The sequence below is a fragment of the Misgurnus anguillicaudatus genome, chromosome 10 (assembly GCF_027580225.2).
Source record: "Misgurnus anguillicaudatus chromosome 10, ASM2758022v2, whole genome shotgun sequence".
NCBI lineage: Eukaryota > Metazoa > Chordata > Actinopteri > Cypriniformes > Cobitidae > Misgurnus > Misgurnus anguillicaudatus.
Window position 1 is genome coordinate 13,186,478 of NC_073346.2, and position 22,435 is coordinate 13,208,912.

Below are 22,435 nucleotides of genomic sequence, written 5' to 3' on the forward strand. Positions count from 1 at the left end.
CACAGTATTAAATCGCATGCACAAGCTCCTCTCTGCACTTTGAGATTAGATTGCTCACGGTTAATATTTCTGTTGCATTATCAGAGGAAGAATGGGATTATGTAACCATACATCAACTAAAACACTTTCAAATTAAACCTTAATCTGCTGTTTTTTTTAGAGCAGTTCATTTAAGGAAAAATATGTGTTTAAGGTTATTGCGTGACAGACAGTCCCAGGTGAAAAAGAAGTACACTTGAATAGTAAAGAACATATTGAATACTAAAGATGAATTTTTCATATATTATGTACAAAATCAGTGTGTGAAATAGAGCACTATTTAAGTACATTATGGATAGGGATGGGCAATATAAACGATATGCAATATAAACGATAGAAAATTGGCATACGATAGAGATTTTAAATCTATTGCACTATCGCGATAATGTGTGTTGATGACACAATCTACCCGCGAACTTTAGAGCCACGAGCTGCAGCCGAATAAACATGGATGAAAGCGTCAGCGAAACAGAGGAGCTCGTGAAAAAGACTGATGCAACATCTATTATTTGGATTTAAGCCGTCCAACAAGCAGCAGGAAAATATACTCTGTAGAGCAAGGGTGTCCAATACGGCAATGCTGGTAGATCGCACATAAGTTAACTGCTGCTCCACGTGCGAAATTGGCATTATGGTCTAGTAATTGTGAAACATGCAGTATATATATATGCAGTATAGTCCTCACAAGCATTTCAAGTGTTTAGTGTTATAAAAATAATTAACTGTGTTTTTTAGCAGATAGATCTTGTCGGCTTTATCATTTTAAAAGTAGATCACCAGACAAAAAAGTCTGGACACCCCTGCTGTAGAGTGTGTCAGGCAAAAGTTCCAGCTAAGAGAAGTAACAAGACTAATCTGGGCATAACGGTTTACTTTTACTTACTTTTTTTAGCAGTTTGGCTTTTCTAAGGGTCTATGTAACCTGTTCTGAAATGAGTCTATTTAAATTATTATATCGCAATACATATCGCTATCGCAAGAGGCTGCAATGTATAACGCAATATGGATTTTAGGCCATATCGCCCATCCCTAATTATGGAAGTGTACTACTTTTTCACCTGGGGTGTTAACAAACACAGCAGCTATAAAACAAATTAATATTAGTGAATCGCTTGCACTGTAAAAAATACTTTGCTGCCTTAAAAATGTTTGTTAAATCAACTCGTCATTTCAACCTACTATATCTTTATTAGAGATGAGTTGTTATAACTACAGGTGAGTTGTTATAACTTATAAAATTAAGTTGAATTTTCTCAACTATATTTTATAAATTGTGACAACTCATCTTTGTTGACATGACTTGGAAATCTGAGTTGATTTAACAAAATATTTTAAGGCAGCAAAGTATTTTTTACAGTGTGCCTGTGAATTTGCTATACAAGTTGACAACTTCTTTTTTGTTGAGTTTAATTTAGGAGCACACTGCTTTTATAACTTTTTGCTATTGAGTAGTTGGTCAGTGCTGGCTTTTGTAATAACTTAAATATGTTTGTAGATAATGTGATTGAGTTTAAACCAAAGTCTGCGCTGGACACGGATGCCAGAGAGGCTGTTTTCCTCCTCAGGTACCTCAACATATCCAGATCTATCAGATTTACATTTATCTATAAACTTTAATGACATTTATATATTAATGCTATTAATATTTGTTTTTTTCTATATTAACTCAGTGTTGTCTAGATTTTGTATGTTGTTTTGTTGTGTGGCTATGGCCAAGATTTCACTGTTTGGTACAGTATCAGTACACTTATTATTATTTTTTGTATCTTTGATTAAAAAGCTCCACGCCAACTCCAAGAACAAGCCGAGCTGCTAGAGAGATGGAGGACAGAGGGTCTGAAACTCAAGTGAGGGCAGTCAAGTTGTTTTAGGAAAAGTTTGGAAAACATAATTGTGATTTTAGGTCATTTTGGTCAGAATAAAATAGGCAAACTCAAATCATTTTTATTCTGCGCCTACAACATTTACATGGCATTCATGCATTTTAGTTGTTGTGGCTTATTTATGCAGTACAGTTTAAATCCATAAACAATTATTCACACTCCAAAATGATTTTTATTTTTATCAAAACTAACAAAAAGATCTCACTATGAGCAGTCATCTTACTTATACTTGTCCAACAGCTGATCTCTGGTTCATCAATGGTAATGATGTCATTAGATCTCTTTTGTTGAAACACAGCACCATCTACTGGATATTTTCAACATTACACTCATACTATCAGATTATATTATCTCAGGTTCACAATGATGAATTTGAATTTGACTATAGTAGTGACGTGTAAACAGTATTATATGAGATGGATGTGTTTTCCTGTGCTCTGTAGGAGTCATGTGTCCTCGAAGAGGAGCAGAGTGACCTGAACACCTGCATTAAAGCTCTTTTATACACAGACAGTGATCTTACAGTGACCCCTATCATGGACAACCCAAAGGTAAAGTGACCTTTAGTTATTTACATACATTTACCGGCTCTAGACCAACTGGTGGTGTGACACTGTCTGACTTCAGTATGATCTTTTTAATGCTTTTAGGTGCTAAAGTTGGTTTGTTATAATTTTCTGTCCTTAGATTTTAAAGGCTGCTCCAGTTCGCTTCGACCCTAAAACACTTTGTGTACCCGCACACTCAGGTAAATGTTGAATGTTTTTCAAAGTGGATGGCATTTAGAGGAATAGTCTGTGGTACAATCAAATATTTGAGGTGCTATCATTTGGTCGATGTTAAATTCAACTTCTATTACCATACAGAGAAAGCTTTAAAGGCGGAGTCCACAATGTTTGAAAAACGCGTTGGAAAAGGAGACGGGCCGACTACCAAAACACACTTATAGCCAATCAAATCTAATCAAATGCCGGGTTGCGTATGTGTGGGGCGGGTCTATCAACAGAAGGTCCAGATTCTATTGGGGTAGGGGCGTGTTTGTTTAGGTGATTTCAAATATCAACATTGGCTTTCAAACATCATGGACTCCGCCTTTAAAGGGACACTCCACTTTTTTCAGCTCCCCTATAGAGTTAAACATTTGATTTGTACCGTTTTGGAATCCATTCAGCTGATCTCCGGGTCTGGCGGTACCACTTTTAGCATAGCTTAGCATAATCCATTGAATCTGATTAGACCATTAGCATCACGTCAAAAAAAAAATAACCAAAGAGTTTTCTTTTTTTTTCTTTATAAAACTTGACCCTTCTTCAGTTACATCGTGTACTAAGACCAACGGAAAATGAAAAGTTGCGATTTTCTAGGCAGATATGGCTATGATGAACTATACTCCCATTCTGGTGTAATAATCAAGGACTTTGCTGCTGTAAATTGGTTGCAGGAGGCGCAATGATACTACGTAGTACGTACTGCCCGAAAATGGTCCCCTTATGCTGCGTTTACACCAACCGCGTTCAGGTGTCAAAATCGCGTCTACCGCGACTAGTTTGCCGCTTGAACAGTTTGAATGCATTAAAAAAAGAAGCAAGCATTTGATGCGCGTCAGAGGCAAAATCCGCTTCTTGTGGGAGGGGCAAGTGCTATGCAGTTGTCTGTTTGCAACATGAATGATGTTGATTGTGTATTTATCGAGAGAGTTACCGGTTTGTATTTGAAGAGTTTCATTGCAAAACGAGATAAATCCATTTTTTAACATTTTTGTCAAAACATGTTTATTATTATGTTATCATGTAATTATTTTGTTTTATGGTGCTACTTAGCTGTATTTTTTAAGTTATGAAGGTTTTAAATCAAAACAAACCAACTGCAGTTGCATTGAAATTAATTGGAATGCACAACCAAAAAACGTGATTTCTGAACAATTAAAAAAACGGTTATCTCGTTTTGCAACGAAACTCTTCATTTGGTGACATTACTATAGGGGGAAAATAAATTATTCAACTCGGACGTCAGCCGCAAATTCGTGTCAAATGCAAAATGCACAAAAAGCAACATTCGTGCGTACTGTGCAAGGCGCTCAATTCGCACCATTCGCGAGAACGAGGCGGAATCGTGTCTTCCGCGCTGAGCCAAACGCCTCATTCGCGTGTCTAGTTCGTGCGAATGTCGGGAATTGAGGGCCTTGCACAGTACACGCGAATGTTGCTTTTTGTGCATTTTGCGTCTTCACATTGACTTAACATTGAAATCACTCACGCTTCACGCCTCTACCGCGGCTGGTGTAAACACAGCATTAGTATCTTTTAATAGCAGGGGACTATTTTCGGGCACAAAGCAATATCATTGCGCCTCCTGCAGCCATGTTACAGCAGCAAAGTCCTTGATTATTACGCCAAAATAAGAGTATAGTTTCTAGGGATATCGGCCTAGAAAATTGCAACTTTTAATTTTCTGTCGGTCTTAGTACACAAGGTAACTACAGACGAGTCAAGTTTTAAACAGGAAAAATAGGTAAAAATCGAATTTTTTACTCTAGGGGAGCTGAAAAATTAGCATATTTTCAAAAAAAGTGGAGTGTCCCTTTAAGTAAACTATGCATAGTTCCTTCTCTTTAAAAAGTATAAACTTGACTCAACCATTGAAATGAGATTGGGAACTTTAGACAGCTTGCCTGAAACCAGTATTACCTCACTGGGATAGAAATTGTAAATTTTTCTTTATATTTATGTTAGTTAAAGAGATTTGAGTAAATTCTATTTATTCATGCTTATTTTTTATATTTGACACCTAGTTTTAAAGACGAAACAGTAGAAACTACAAATTGCACATACAACTGAGGTGAAATGTTCTATCTGTCCTCAGCTGAACGTTTGTCCTCTCTGAGCTCAGAGGATTGGTGTCAGTTCCTGCAGCAGGTGTGTGCTGTTCTGGAGTCAGTGGACCGGGCTGGATCAGGCAGCGCCACGGCATCACGCACTAAACTTAATCTGCTCTGCTACCTGTGCACCGTCTGTAACCACAGAGAGACAGCTACACGCCTCATACACTCTCAGCTGGTGAGACACATGAGATCTTTTGGAATGCTTTGCGAAAACGTATGCTAAAAATCAAGACATGAAGAATTAAATACAGCAGCTCTAGGGTCACATTTTGTACTTTGATAAATGTATGCATTAGTTCCTTTCTTTTGCTGGTATTATGAAGGGTGTAGATGATTGGGAGTGGGTTGGTTGGTTCAGGAATGAGGGAAGTAAAACAATAGCCTGTAAGCCAAAGAATGGGCGTCTCAATGAATGCCTGTCTGCAAATGTGCTTCCTCTTCCTGTGCTTTCATCAGTGGAGACTGTGATCACAAGAATTGATTCTGTCTGGCCGAAATGTTAGATTTTACCGTGTTATACTTGAACGTTAAATCAAGAGAGCTTCTGTTATAAACAATTGCAACGTTTTTTTCCTTTTTGGCCACCAGGTGTCCCACCACAATTACCAGTTTAATCTGCGTATGGCCTGTACAGTATACTCCCTTGCCTGTTTTCTCTTATAATAATGATATCAGGACAGGGAGTTCCTCAAAAACAAAACATTAGGGGCTTTATGATTATATATATATATATATATATATATATATATATATATATATATGTGTGTATATATATTAGGGCTGCCAAAAGATTAATCGCGATTAATCGCATCCAAAATAAAAGTTTGTGTTTACATAACATATGTGTGTGTAGTGTGTATAATTATTATTTATATATAAAAACACACACTGTCATGTATATATTTAAGAAAAATTGGTTATATTTCTACATAAAAAATATATATTTCTATATAATAAAAATTCTATAAATGTATTTACAGTATATAAATGCAAATATATTGTAAATATACACATTAATGTGTGTGTATTTATATATACATAATATTTACACACACATGTTTTGTAAACACAAACTTTTATTTTGGATGCGATTAATCGCGATTAATCTTTTGACAGCCCTAATATATATATATATATATATGTGTGTGTATATATATATATATATATATATATATATATATATATATATATATATATATATATATATATATATATATATATATATATATATATATATGTTTATGTATATATACGTATATTAATGCTTGCTCTCTCTCTCTCTCTCTCTCTGATACAGTTTCCTGTGCTGGTTCAACAGATGCGACATGCTCCTAACTGGGATATGTAGGTGTTACTTTTTAAATATTTAAATATTTTGAATCTGCTTTTATTTCTGCGTAATCTATAGTTTCATTGCTTCACAAAAAACAAATAAATAATTCGTCCTGACAGACAGACTAGCAGTATTGTCGGATGTCATTACTGGCTAGTCTGAGAGATGTATTGGTAGCCCCTTCCTCTCTGTCCCTGTGGCTGTAAATGGAAGGAATGACAGGCATGTGTCTCACTGGCCTCTCACCGGCATACCGAAACTGTCTCCACACTACAGTCACCAAGCAACCGATAGGACACCTTTAGCACTTAATAACATTGAATACCAGTCTTACATAGTCTGTTTATTTAAAGGGCACATATTATGCCAATTTTTACTAGATGTAATAGCCCAGAAAGTCTCTGCTCAAAATACCCCACAGATAATTTATTATAGCATGTCTAAAATGCCCCTGTTTGGGTGGGAGCAAAAACACGCTGTTTTGGTGAGCAGTGAGCACTTTTAGGTAAAACAGATCTGATTCCTGTGAACACAGTCTGAGACAATAGTATCTCACTTTTTAGATATGGATGAACGCGTACAGCTAGCTGTAGAGGGTGGAAACTATTGTAATGGAGGACTGTCAGTCAGTGGCAGTGGGCGGGGCTTTATCAGTGTGACATCACATTAACAACAGATTTAAAACAGCATGTCTAATGAACTTGCTTTAGTTTCATGAGGATTAAAAAATATATTTTTTTATTGTATGGTTGTTGTGTTCATGCACTGCCAACACACATTTATGTCCTAAGTGGATTTTGCACAATAGGTGCCCTTTAAAGAAACAGTTAATCTTAAAATGAAAAGTTAAGTTATCATTTACTCACCCTCATTTTGGCCCGAATTGTGACTTTCTTACTTGTATTAAACACAAAAGGCAGAATGTTGATGACAGCTTCACTTTTTTTTTAATTTTGAACAATTCCCTGGCACATCTAGCTGTTAAATATTTTTAAAATGAGTATATGGTAGTGCTTATAGAATACACAGATTTTGGTTGATACCATACAAAATGTTAAAGGTGTAGCGGACGATTTTCTCGAATTTTAATTTAATTAAAAAAAAAATGCAATTGCGCAACACTCCTGATTGACAACTAGGAGGACCAATAGTCGTGATGATGCACCCGGAAAAAGAAAATCCTCTGCAATACATTAAAGATGCACTGAAAGTATTTGGACATTACTGATAAGTAAATGATAATATACAGCCAGGCTTGCATTTACTGTACATTATTCTGCTTATTTAATTAGCTTATATTTAACAAATGCAAACCTTATGTTAGGAAAAAAACATTTCCCAGCAGCTTTAAGTCAAGACATGAAATTTAAACAAGACAAAATGGAGTTTGGATGAATCATTTATTAACCAATCTCATGTATGTTAATAATTATACATATTTATATAGACTTTTTATGGAAGTATTAAACCGCATCTGCAACTGACTAGCAGTAACCAGATAAGGCTGCAAAATTATTTCTAGATTGTTGATATCAATGAATATTATGCACTGACCAATCAGAATTAAGCATTCCAGAGAGTTGTGTTATAAGTAAGCAATAAGTAAAGTATACAATTATTATATATTTATTAATATTTTTATATATTTTCCGCTGGAAAAAATAGTCATTGACTGACAGCAACCAAATGTTTTGCAAATGTTAATGTTGCTAAGGCTGCTGCGCAGTGATGCACAGAATCGTTGGGTGCAGCAGCAGTCGTAGCTGTGTTTTATCGTAAATAAAACACAGCTATTGACCAATCAGAATCAAGGACTGGAACTCCTTTATTATCATAGTTAAAGCATATCATATGCATTTAAAGGCACATTGTTGTAAAAAACACTTTTGTTGATTTATTTTGTGTGTAGAAAGAGCAAAGTGATGAGGGTCATTGGGTTGCTGGCCTCCCATTGCACAGAACTGAGAGAAGACGTTCCTATCACAGAGGTAAGTGCACATTGTGTAACCATCCTAGACGTCCATGCTTAAAAATGATTTATGAAACGTGTCTGAAGTGACCAGCAGGTGTCACTGTAGCTTTACTGTGTTTGCTTATTCTTACCTCCTTCTCTATGGAGAAACTGTGTGCCAAACGAAAATCATTTTTCAGCTTCCAATAAAGAGCACATAAAATCGATTTTTAAAAAGCCAATCAAGCTTTTGTCTATTATTGTCTTTTATTATAGGCAGTCAAAAATAGTGGTCTGTGTTGTGCATTCAAATACTTTCACTCTTAAGGTTAATTTTATGTTCTGCTGTACTTCCCCACTAACTTCCTCACTTCTTTGTTAATGGAGGATTTCGCAGCTCTACTCGTGCTGCTTGCGGACAGCGGCACAAAATGGCCGATCGTCGTAACCTAGCGCGGCCGAAACATTGGTTTTCTACGAGCGTTTTCACAATACAGATTCATGCGCTGTAGCTTCTCGGGAAAATCCTCCATGGTTTCTCACTGTCTTGGTCACAGTGGGTCAGTATTGAAGAAAGCTCGGGGTGACCGTCTCTCTTCCCGGTGCTCTACAGGGGTTCTGTGTCTGAGCCGTCGTTCCTGTCATGGCGATTTCTCTCTTGGCTTTGCTTTCATTGCTGAGAGAAGAGCAGAGCTGCTTTCTTCTGGTTCCCCTGCACACTAGAGGGCCTTGACCCTGGTTTTGTTCATTTAGAGAATATTATTAAGTTATATTGACAGGTTTTTCGTTAAAGTCATTATTGAACTGTGGTAGGGCATTGCTTTACCAGCTTAAAAGGTCAAGGGTTCGATCTATGGGGACACAAATACTAATTTAATGTACTGGATATCTTGTACTGTAGTGCATTAGATGTTGTTTTGGATAGACGTTTAATGTAAATTTAAATTTAATGTACATGTCACACAGAAATTTACACTCATCACTCATCATTTACTCATCAGTCGTGTTATTTCAAACTCATACACTGTTATTTAGACTTCTTAAACTTTCATAGTAATTCCCAAACCATAAATAGCAAAGCACATATGCCAAGTCTTGGCTAGTGCGGCAGAAATGTTAGTTATTTACAGATCTTTACCTCTGGGGAAGCTTGCGTCCAGATTGAAAAATAGTATGTCAGCGTAGACTGCACGATTATGACAAATCATAATTGCTGTTTATTCACCTTAATATTGTCATTGCTATTACTATTGCCGGTTAATTGATTTTAAATTGATTTTAAGTTTTGAAATGTTTTATAACTTTCTGTGAAGCAGCTGCATGGTAAATTCTAAACATTCAAAACTAAATAAAATAATGTAAATAATAAATAATTATGGAGGTTATGTTGTTAGTAAAAATCTAAAACGAATGGCTCAAGGGCACGTCAACTTATCAATTTTAAAATCTCAGATTCACCACTCTGATCACCGAAATGCACAGAAATCAGCAAAAATGAATACTGTAGCTGTAATTAACTCTTTCTCCGCCAGCATTTTTTTTTAAGTTGCCCACCAGCATTTTTAGTGATTTTCAGAAAAGTTTCATAAAATGCCTTCCAGGAAAATTGTCTTAAAAATGTCTTGTATAAATATATAAACATACAAACATCAACACACATCAAATGAAAGAACAGACCCTCTGCTTTCAAACAAACAAACAACATGGGAACTTTTCATCCAATCTTTATTTGTTCTCTTAAATATGGGTAGATTTCTTAAAAAAATACAAAATATGAGCAAAATAATGTATAATAAAGCAATTTTGTTAGAGATCAGTTCAGAACAATGATCAAAACATACACTGGGTTTAAAATGGTGTTAAATTAGTTTTTGCTTCAGTTTTTATAAAATATGTAAACATATAAACATACAAATATATCAAATGAAAGAACAGACCCTCTGCTTTCAAACAAACAAACAAAATGGGAACTTTTCATCCAATCTTTATTTGTTCTCTTAAATATGGGTAGATTCTTCAGAAATACAAAATTTGAGCAAAATAATTTATAATAAAGCAATTTTGTTAGAGATCAGTTCAGAACAATGATAAAAACATACACTATGTTTAAAATGCTGTTAAATTAGTTTTTGCCTTAGTTTTTATAAGTTGGGTAAGATCCATCTAGTGGATAATAGCGGAATTACAGATTACCATAAAAACTCACAAAATGCCTATCAGGAAAATTGTCTTAAAAATAAATATATAAACATACAAATATATCAAATGAAAGAACAGACCCTCTGCTTTCAAACAAACAAACAACATGGGAACTTTTCATCCAATCTTTATTTGTTCTCTTAAATATGGGTAGATTTCTTCAAAAATACAAAATTTGAGCAAATAATTGCATTTTTGTAAAGCAATTTTGTTAGAGATCAGTTCAGAAACAATGATCAAAACATGCACTGGGTTTAAAATGCTGTTAAATTAGTTTTTGCTTCAGTTTTTATAAGTTGGGTAAGATCCATCTAGTGGATAATAGCGGAATTACAGATTACCATAAAAACTCATCCTAAAAAGCATCACTGGCAGGGAAATGTTTTCTCTTAATTCATAATGATAACTCGTCAATGGTGGGGAAAGAGTTAAGGCTTTTGGTAATTATGTAATTGTTTCACCTGTAATTGTAATCCCGATTATTTTTTCAATTAATATGTGGCAAAATGATCCTGAGCAATTTCATGCAAATGCAAAAAGTTTTTAACCGTACTTATATCACAGATGTCAAAATTTGGTGACTTAAATACCAGTATGACATCTCTGTTTAAGTTTAGACAAAAAATGTCCTAGTTATTTTCCATAGTTATGTTAGTGCAGCTTTCGGAAATGTCACATCCATAACGTAGAAATGTCACATCCATGTTTCTTTCTCATAAATGCGCACATGAAAATTTAAATAAAATAAATACTATAATCTCCAATCTTTGAAGAGCCGTCCCTTTTCCATTTGTTGGATATTATTGCTTGTGCTTTGTGCATTCGAATTCACATAATTACTATAGATATAGTCTCCCAAAAACTTTCCCTTTTTGCCACATCCATAACGCATGTATATTTTTCTTGTTTAAAATATAAAACATGACTAATATTGCGAGAGTTGCATAATGATTTTTTTTTTATTTCTTGTTTGCATTAAAAAACAGCATGTGGCTTTAGAACAACATACGATTGAGTACATTATGTACTAAGTACGGTTCGTGTTAAAATGAAAATTATATAAGAGCTGTAAGGGTTGCAATAAGAGTATCCCTATAGCCCTATAGTTTCTCCATCCAGCATCTTAAAGAAACTTGGGCTAATTCGTCGTCATGGCAACGATAAAAGCTTCTATTAATAGACATCGCACAGGGGCTTGATGCAGAAGGCAGGAAATTACAGAATTACAGGTAGAGCAGAAAAGTTTCTCTCTCCATCTCCCTGTCGTTCTTACAGCTGTCTAATCCGCTCCGAGACCCTCGGTGTCTGTCTGTCTTGAACACTAGTCTAATGAAGTGGTAAATTAATCATTGTCCTTGGCTCCAACAATCCCCCGCGCCCCTAGCCTAAATTCACAGTTACCCTCACTAGAGCCCGACAGTATCTCCCCTGACCAATCCCATTTACACTCCACTAAGAATTACAGTGCAGTCGTCCAAAAGTGGCACCACAGGGATGAACCAGTTTCATTTTTACTAGTTACTTTAAAGTTACTTCGTCCATATATATTTCATAGAGAAACGTATTAAAAATCCAGATTCTGTCAGCGCATAAAGGCATCGCCATCTGTGCCGGAGGGAGGGAATTTTCAGAGTTGAATTTTAAGTGGCACACGAGAGTATCAGTGTGATTGGAAACCAGTGAGAGAGTATCAAGGGCACTCTGTTTCTGCCTGACTCGCCCGCTGGATGTCTGAGAAACTGTTTGACAGTGTTTGTCTCACCGACTTGATGAATAATATTGATTCGCCTGATCAGATCTGAGATCATTTCCCTATGCACCTCTCCTTTGTGCCTCTTCTCCTATATTATTAATGGAAATCTATGAATAAATAGCTGGTTGTTTTTAACATTTAGTATGATGGTGTATTTCAATTTAATAGCCATCAAAACAAGCAGTAAAGTCGTAGAGGGATTGACATTTTCTGTACATGCTTGTATAAAACGTTTTATAGTTTTTAATTCAACATAAGCCACGCCCACTATTTTCCTAGTGTTATATTTCGAAATATATCACAATACGGATTTACACAATACTTTATTACATTATTATACAAATTTGTATTTGTGTACCAAACGAATTGATCACTTTATAAGTTGTATATGGATGGATATGACCAACGAAATCAGGTTTTGTCTTACATGTATGAATGCAAGCGTTTCTGAAATGTGAAACATTTTAGTGTATTAATTAATATGCACAGCCTGTCATGCATGTAACACCCACATGCATGTCTGTATCTGGCTGATCAGAGCTAATAAAGTGCAGATATATAAACACAGACAGCTGTGCTTTAAACATAAGACCCTATTAAAGTCAAATCATGATTAAAAGGAGGAGATTAAATATTTAACCAAAACAGAGATGGGGGATTGGATTACCTTTGTTTGTGTTAAGGATAGCACACAAACGGGATGCACAGCGCAATAATAATTAGGGTTAATATAATGGATCCAAAAATACCTCAACGAGGATCAATTTCAGTCTACCCTGATTCTTAGTTTAAACCCAAACCTGATTTCAGGTCGAGCATGTGAAAATCCTGCAGGTCTTCTCCAGCGTGGCATCTTAAACCCTCTAATACATGCCACTGCAGGGTATCAGTGCATGTCAGTGATAATGATGTTTTCTAAAGCAGGATAGTGTACGTGTGTGTTTGTGTGTGTGTTGATCGTAATGATACATTATTTGCATGTGTACAGCTGAATAAAACAGCTTAGCCTTGTTTGTTTCTTCCGGTGTAACGGGAATCATCGCTGCGTGTCTCTCACTGCCAAGAGTCATCAAACATAGCCGCCAACATCTGTTCCCTACGAAGTCATCACTTATGAGACTTTAACAGTCACGGGGCCACAGTGCTACAGAGGGCCCATTTGCATAGCACCCTACTGAGAGAGCGACTGCAGAGAGAGATGCATACAGTATATACTGTCATCTGAGCACTCAGAAAAGATGATAAAATGCTAATGGAAAGACCAGAGCTCTGTCTGTGTGTATGTGTGTGTGTTTGTCCTTGCCATGAAGTGCAAAGAAACTTTTGGGAATCTACTTAAGAATCTCTTGAATGTTTTCTGAGAGATATTTGAGGTCTGACTGCGGTTCGCTTTAAGTCAACAGCGTTGACTCAAAAGTGCTCTGGGTCTGCTTGATTTTCTTAGAAATTAATATTGCACTCGTCAGGCCATTACATAATGCAGATTATTAACTTTAGATGTTTAACGTGTGTGTGTTTTGTTCCTCAGGCGGTGGCCATGTTTACAGAGCTGATACGAGAGAACTTCAGGAGCAGCAAACTGAAGCAGTGCTTGATTCCACCACTAGGGGAGCTGCTCTATGTCATCGCCACACAGGTACAACAATTAGCTGAAAATGCCCTTCAACGTTTTAGCTGTGAGTTTTGTATTTTATAACTGGGCCCCTGCATGTATTTTTTGCATGTGAAGGTATAGGCGCACTGAAGCAGTCAACTAAAAACTAAGGGCTTGTAACACTATGGGCCCTATTTTAACGATCTAATTGTCTAAAGCGCACAATCTAAACGGGCGTGTCCGATGCCACTTTTGCTAATTTAACAACGGAAAAAATGGTTTGTGCCTAAAAGGGTTGTTCCTATTCTCGTAATAAATGATGGGTGTGTTTTGGGCGTAACGTGCAATAAACCAATGAGAGTCTCAGCTCTCATCCCCTTTAAAAGCCAGTTGCGTTGGCGCCATGCCGATTTCCTATTTAGATTGTGGAATTTGTGAACTGAAAAACTAAGTGAAGAAAGAAGACCACCAGTTTAAGATTAATGTTAAAAAATTTGTTGTTTTCATTTGTATTTAATCTGTTATTTTTTTGGTATTAAAACCTTTAAAAGTTGTTTTCTTTCAGTCGTTGAAGTAAAATTAACAGGCTTTTAATTGCTGTAAATGTATGAATAGCCTACATGATCTGTTATCTCAAAAAATGATTTACAAATATGCAAGAAAAGGTTTGTATTCTAAAAATACTTTAATTAATTGTAACAAACAGGAGATAAAGAATTTACAAATGTGTGGAGAGCCGAAATGTTTCAGCACTTGGACAGTGCCGTGAGAGTTTTTAAAAGCATTACTTAAAAACGGTTCTCATCTCACCATATCCACAGGTAAAAAGTCATTATATACAATAAATCCGTTGGGTAGCATTTAAAAAAAAACATTTAAAAATATAAAAATATATGCAATATTTGCGTTTGTTTAAAGCAAAGCATTCATTTACTTACCAGGCTACAGGTGAAGCTGCTCTTTACGCCTTCTAACGTCTCATAATTGGTCCTTATTTATGTCCAAGAAACTCGCTAATAATTTTATACATTTTAATCCTTTGATTTTTCATATTTAAAAAATTTGTTTTGCTGTGCATTCATGTGTGTGATAAGCAAACGCGCGTTGTCGTCCCATTTATAGGCGCATATTACTAGCGCACTCATTAAATAACAAAAACAATATTGCGCCATTGACTTTAGACCAGGTTTTAGTTGGTCAAATTCATTATACGATCACGGAAAAATTTGTGATAATAGCACGAAAAAAGAATAAAAAAAATACGTGACTATATCACGAAACTTTGTGAGACTGGGTAGTCTATTTTGGTTGCCCCAAAATAGCAACGTGCCTGAACACACCTCGTTTTTAGACCAGAACGCCTTAGTGCACAAAATTGGTCGCAAGTGCATTTGCTATTTAAACAACGTGGCGCTAAACGTGAAAATGATAATTGCGGCGAGTTGAAACTAGCAAAAGACACTGGTGTCACGCATTGCGCCGGGTGTATGATAGAGCCCTATCTATCAGGATATGTTTTAACTTTTTCCCCGCCATTGACGAGTTATCTGGTCAATTAAGAGAAAACGCTTCACTGCCAATGACTACTTTTTATTACTGATGCACCGATGTATCGGCCACCGATATTTATCGGCCGATATTTGATGAATTTGAAACCATCGGCATATCGGCAATAGCATGAGAAAGGCCGATACCGATTGTTTATTAATTAACTGCATAAAGAAATCCATTATATGTAAAAAATGAGTTAATGTTGTTAATAAAATAAATGCTGAATAGCAAAAACCACCTTTGAAGGTTGGCATGCTGTCTTCTTATATTTGTTTTAGCTTAATTTGTGCCTCTCTTATTATGTTAGTCAGTTCAATGTTAATTAGATCAAAAACATGTTCAGTAAAAATAATTTGATGCAGAAATAAACTAGCTAATAGACCAACTGTATAGTATTGTATACAAGTGTTTAATATTGGTATCGGCCAGAAGTTGTCTATTTAAATCAGAATCGGTATCGGCCCAAAAAAATCCTATCGGTGCATCCCTAGTTTTTATTACTATTATCCACTAGGTGGCACTCTTACACAACTTGCAAAACACTAAAGCATTCACTCAGTTAAAAAGGGTTCAAACTCTGTGCATGTTTTGATCTTCGGTCTGAATCTGATCTGAGCTTTTTGCTCAAAATTTTGTATTTTTTAATACAAAACAAATTGTTCGGTTCAACCCTAAAATTTACGTTCCTGAACCGGTTAATAGCATTCCATGTCAGCTGTGGGACATACAAATAAGTAGGACAAACTTAAATTATTAGTCTACATAGTTTTCCTTAAGTCTTGTCATCAAACATTAAAAAAGGCTACATTATGTAAGCGGCAAAACTGTAATTCTGACATGCCTACATTTGTTGAGTGCACTTAAACACGCGCACACACAGATGGAGGACGAATTCCAAACGGTGCTTCGGGAAGAAGATGCAGCATAAACACTTGCTCCACATTAAGGGAAAATTATGTTGTTTTTCAGTGCTTTATTCGCCAAATGTATTTTAATGGACTACAGTATGTATGAGACACAGCAGCGCAACTCTCTCTCAAGTTTATACATCAAGAGTTTTGATCTTTGAAGGTCATAGGGATAATCATGTTTGATTGGAGTTGGACCGGACACATTCAACAGCATGTGCTTCTGTGCGTACAGAAAATTGCTCACTTTAGTGCCTTTTTGTGGTTAAATTGTTTAAAATCACTTAAGTGTTAACATTTGCAAGCCTTTGAAACGTGCAAATTATCAACTTTCACCGTATTTAAATTTGCGTATTAATTCACGAATCGCATGCGAGCCGAACCGTGGGTCGTGATCTGTACGGATCAACTGCGATTTATTACACCACTAATTAGTATTAAAAAAACAAACATCTTGAGATACTTGGTAGATATTTACCTCTTATGATTGAGCATTAGAGACTTGGGCTTGAGTAAGCTACTTGTTGGTGGCAAGCATCTAATTTCTCCGATGAGTCAACGACGACCGGAAGTGAGTATTGCACAGAAATCTTGTCAAAGAACGAAAAAAAAAACGGCATTAACCGGTTAACATTATTTTAAATAAACGGTTCTGTTTCGGAACATATATTTTTTGAAAGTTTCTGGTTTCGTTCCTGTTCCTTGTAAAACATCAAAAGTTTTGGGTTTCGTTCCGTGAACCGTTTCAAAGCCTTGAATCCAGGCCTAGGCCTTAAGCCGCCTTTCCACTGCACACGACAAATGACGTCCGATAAGTCGGAAGTCATTCATTTCCTATGGAGAGTCGCAAAGGGGTTGCGGGAGGTGCCGACCATCTGCAGATGCGTAAATATCGGATCCGTTTTGAGCGTTGGAAAAATTTGAACTTGTGCGACTAAACCGCATGCGATATGCCGACCGGAAGTTATGTATTTCATTGTATTCCAATCACAAACTGTGTGTGAGGTAAAAATTCTTAATCCTTTTGGTTTAACTTTATTATTAACATTTGTATCCTTAAAAAAACACTTTTGATTACTGATAAGTAATACATTATTAATTTAATTTATGTACGTTATTATTTTAATCTTGTCTTTATATGTTCTCTCCAAAAAATATTGGCAATCTTTGTCATATATGCATAGCTGTTTATTGTTTCATTCATTTGTGTTCATTTATTTATTCCATATAAACATATTAGAATTAAGCCTGTTGCGCTGGAATGAGCATCTCTCCCATATACGATTAAACTGAAACTTCATTACGACTGCCACTAGGGGGAGAACGCCGACTGTCGTTTCCGTATGTCGTGTGCAGTGGAAAGGCGGCTTCATTTGTATTAGTTCGTTTTTACAAACATATTTTACAAAAACACTACAGGTATGCGCCTTAAGACAAAACAATGTCACCGAAATATGTTAAAATGAAAACGGGATAAGGTGTTTTTAAATTAAAGCAGCTCAAACATGCATTTAGTCTGGGACTAGGATAAGCCCTGTCCGGGAAACCGCCCCATAGTCAAATATTGGGGACTTAAATATTGAAGTAATTTTTCAGTAATGCAGAACTGCTAGAGAGACTATAGCCACTGGATAACATTAAAATGAGACAATCAATTTGTTTTTCATAAGTGTCTCACAGGCAATATTTCTCCTCAGAGTATTTCATGACATTTACAAACCTCCCTCATGAGGAGACTTACACATAACCGATGAATGCGATCCGGTGCGTCATGCGTAACCCGTGAAAGTGCTTTAATACCGTAGAGATCACCACTTACAATTTACAATACTGCTGTTTTTTTAAACTTACATCTACCCATAATGCTCAGGCAGCGCTACTCGTGCAGTCAGTCACGGTAACACCGATTTGTCAGCTACCGTATAACACAGTGCTTTGATAAAAGTGTGCGTTTAGGGATTTTCAACATCACACATTTGCAGCTGCCTGTGAATGAGGGGTAAAGGTGTAATGAAGCGCAGCCTCATGAGTCCATAAAGCGCTCGGCACAACACCATGTTACCTCATCACACAAACAGCGCGATAAACCCATTCTTCCCAGGATGCCCGACTGTTTTAGAGTCATTTCACAATTACGATTTGTATCTGTGTACTACGTTTAAGACATCTTGAGGTCACACTTATCTGATCGCCTTATTGACAGAAGTAAGGAAACGGATAACATGCTTTGTTGGACCTGTGTAATGTATGTGTATCTCTCTTCCCGCGGTGTTTGTCAGGGTCGTGCAGCACAACAGCACGCGTAGCTTTTATTGATCATATAAGATGTGAGGGCTGTGGACGCTGTGGTCTAGATTGGCCTTATCCGATGTCTCAGTTTTAGTAATGTGAGGAATAGGTTTGCTGACAGTATGAATGTCAATAGCAGTCCCGGTGGAAAGCTGCAAATGAGAGCTTTATAGAATGAATAGGAGAGATAATAGATAAGCCACAAATGCGTATACACACTTCTGTATCTGAATCGTTTTTTCAGTCTGTCATTGAATAGAAGGTCATGTATTTGTTATTTTAAGTGTGCATATTAAAGGAATAGTTTACTCATTTTCAATTTTAAACTATGTTATTACCTTAACTAAGAACTGTTAATACATCCCTCTATCATCTGTGTGCGTGCACGTAAGCGCTGGAGCGCGCTGCGACGCTTCGATAGCATTTAGCTTAGCCCCATTCATTCAATTGTACCATTTAGAGATAAAGTTAGAAGTGACCAAACACATCAACGTTTTTCCTATTTAAGACGAGTTGTTATACGAGCAAGTTTGGTGGTACAAAATAAAACGTAGCGCTTTTCTAAGCGGATTTAAAAGAGGAACTATATTTTATGGCGTAATAGCACTTTTGGGAGTACTTCGACTCGCCTGAAAAGTCCGCTCCCCTTCTCCCTCTCATAATGGGAGAGGGAGAGTGTTACTGCGCCGAGTCGAAGTACTCCCAAAAGTGCTATTACGCTATTAAGTGCTATTAGTTGCGACATTTTCCGCTCAAAACTAATAACACACGCTAACCCGGATGCTGCAAATAATTTTCAAAGGTACAGTTTAATAATAAACAAAAATTAAATATTAATATGTATTTTAATAACATATATGTCAAATTATTAAAACCAAATAGTGTGTTTGTGACATTTAAACTTCTTAAAATCTGAAAATAAACGTGTTTTCCTCCTGGAAGGTCTGGATTTAAAAATGAGCAAATAAAATATTTAAAACAATATATAATGTTTCTTACCTTACTTATGAGCTAAATAGCCTTGTAATAAGTGGAATATTGCAGGATCCCTTACTTTTTGTTAATAAAACATAAAAATATACTATATATTATAATTTATTTATATATGTTGCTAAAAATGAACAATGGGTCTCATTCACTAAGCACAAATTTGTTCATGAAATATGCGTTCCCAAAGCACAGCATCTCCACGGCATGGTGTCAGCGACAACAATAAAAGATATGACCTTTTTAAGTCATCTTGTAGCTACTTTGGAAATTCGCTAAAGTTGGCATGGGAGTTTTCCCTTTTTCTGCTGCTATCCCATGTCAATACATGTAAAATAGCTTTGAAAAAACTTTTCTGGTACAGTGTAATGTTTCTCCCGGTAAGCATACACTGCTTTCAAATTGCAGTGTACAATCTTACAATTGTAAAAGTACCTGCCAATCAACTTTAATCTGTATTAAAATGTAAACGTTCCTGTAGCTCATAGGGGTGTAACGATACATCGATATGGATCGATACATCAGTTATATTTCTAACGATACAATGCATCGATGCCACACATAAAATGTATGACGTACCTTTATTTTGACACTCTCCACGTCCTTATTCCTTGACGTAACATCCATCTACACATACTACAAATGTGTGCTTTGGCGTAGTGTCAGCAAATGAATGCGATGCAGCAACAAACCGGTTGTAGCAGCGAAAACACAGCGAAAGAGGCAGAAGACAAGCGTGTGTTTAGCACTGCAGGTGATATTGTCCATGCAAAATGCAGTCTCCTGAACATGTTGATAAGTTAATTTTTGTTAAAGAAAAATCTCTCAAAGAGTTAAACATTTGATTTTTAACATTTTGGAAACCGTTGAACTCGCGTCTGGTGTAAACCCACAGTAAGACCGGCGGAAAATTAAAAAAAGTTGCGATTTTCTAGGCAGATATGGTAAGGACTATTCTCATTCAGATGTAATAATCAAGGACTTAGCTGTCGTAACATGGCTGCAGGAGGCACAATGATATTTCGCACTGGCCGAAAATAGTCCCCGACTACTGACAGTTACCAAGGGGACTATTTTTTCGGGCAGTGCGTAATATCATTGTGCCGGCATATGAGCAAATTTTTTTTTAAAAGTGGAGTGTCCATTTAATGGTAGATCATGGTGCTGTTCAGTCCTAGTTGTGTGTTCAGTCGTAGTGAACATTTAGATAAAAGCATCTGCCAAATACATAAATGTAATATGAATGTAAAAGCACATATAGGTTTATACACCAAACATTGTTTATTAAATTTTGTAGACTATTTGATTAAATTAATGTTGTAGGTTTTTGGTTTTAGTATAATTTTAGTAATTTAAATAAAACTATACAATATGTGTTGTCCATCAACTCCCTTAAACTCAAAGTAACGCGTTACTGTAATTCCACTACTTTTAGCAGTAACGAGCATGTAACGAAGTCTTTTTTTGAATCAAGTAACGCAATTACAATTACTGAAATTTAAATGAGTTCGTTACTCGCGTTACTCTATTTTGTAAAAAATAGACAAGACATATCTGACGTCGCAGGACCGTAGTTGGCGGCGCAATGATTAATTACACTTCATCATAGCTGACAGTGCATATAGAATGAACATGAAAAATCTAAACGGGACAACATACCTTTGTTTAAAAATTGTGCGCAAGTCATCATCCATCCGGTCTCATGTTTGTAAATTATCTTCGCCAAGCAATCCCGGCATGACATTAACTTGCATTTGTAGTCCACAAAAGTAATAAATCTGAGAAATGTTCATATATTCTTAGATGTTTACATCGGCTTCATGGAAGAGAACGATCCGCGATTGTTGTTTCCACTAAAATATTCACACTGCGCTGTACACCCATGTTAAAACTCCATAGTATGTGTGAGCTCGCTTTTAGTTTTAGTTTCAGTCTCTCCGTATCCGAAAAAACAATCCACTCGCTCTGTGTCCGTCTAACAAAACAATCCACTCGCTCTGTGTCCGTCCGACAAAACAATCCACGTAGCCTACTCCGTTTTCTTATTAAATATCTTCCTTTGATCCTGTGTATTATTTAAATCCAACAGAAAATATATACAAACAGTATATGACCAAAGAGCACAGTCCCTGCCGTGAGCTTCAGAAGCTGTGTTCCAATTCAAGGGCTGCACCCTACTAAGCATGCGATAAAAGGTGAGCACTTGGTCTTTCAAGGCACTCAGAAGTTCGCGAAGAGAACTGAAATAAGACGATCTAACCTTCGGAGGACCCATAATTTGCGTCACCTGCTGCACGCGCACAGCGCCTGTCAGCAGGAGGCACCGGAGACGTTTCTAACTTAAAAAAATAAATATGAAATCAGAAAAATGATAATTTATTTTAGAAAACATGTTGACACAATTGTCTCCAAATTTTTAAAGAGACACTACACAATTTTAACACATTATATATTTTTGTAAACATGCAGAATATTTGTCTAAATGATCTAAATGATATACATAAATAAAGTAAGTTTACATATTAAGATAATTTCTAACAAAAATATTCAAAGGTTGAATCTAAAGCAAAATAGGCTCCTACAGTATGTGATATATTAGAGTCTTACGTGTAAAATAGCCCATCCATATCATTTTACTGTTTGATTGTTCAGTACTGTTCATATTTACATTTAAAAAGCAGACATAAAAGTAACTTAAAAGTTACTTTTCTTAGTAACTAATTACTTTTGATATACAGTAACTGGTAGAGTAATTCAGTTACTTTTAAAAGAAGTAACTAGTAACTGTAATTAATTACTAATTTTCAGTAACTTGCCCAACACTGCTTAAACTGTATACTGTTAGAAATAATGGTCAAAATATACCCCAGTTGTCATTGGGACAGTGCCCTTTATAAATTTCCTAATATGTACCATTAGTTTTTTGGTACTAATATGTACCTTTGAGATACTAATATGTATCTTTGAGGTGATCATATGCTTTCTTTGGTATTAATATGCACCTCTGAAGTACTAATATGAACTCCTTTAGGGGCAAAAGTGTACTTTACGAAAGGATATAAACCCA

The 22,435-nt window shown here is 36.0% G+C and overlaps 1 protein-coding gene across 6 annotated transcripts in view; it reads left to right on the forward strand.

The window, feature by feature from the left end:
* ulk4 (unc-51 like kinase 4) overlaps nt 1-22,435 on the forward strand; it is a 213,579-nt gene that overhangs the window by 16,672 nt on the left and 174,472 nt on the right. For all 6 annotated transcript variants that reach the window (XM_073871895.1, XM_073871898.1, XM_073871899.1 and 3 more), the window contains exons 11-18: nt 1,532-1,604; nt 1,820-1,886; nt 2,366-2,473; nt 2,610-2,670; nt 4,785-4,978; nt 6,101-6,147; nt 8,046-8,124; nt 13,568-13,675. In XM_073871895.1, coding sequence (XP_073727996.1) covers nt 1,532-1,604; nt 1,820-1,886; nt 2,366-2,473; nt 2,610-2,670; nt 4,785-4,978; nt 6,101-6,147; nt 8,046-8,124; nt 13,568-13,675 — 737 coding nt within the window. The remainder of the gene's footprint in view (nt 1-1,531; nt 1,605-1,819; nt 1,887-2,365; nt 2,474-2,609; nt 2,671-4,784; nt 4,979-6,100; nt 6,148-8,045; nt 8,125-13,567; nt 13,676-22,435) is intronic.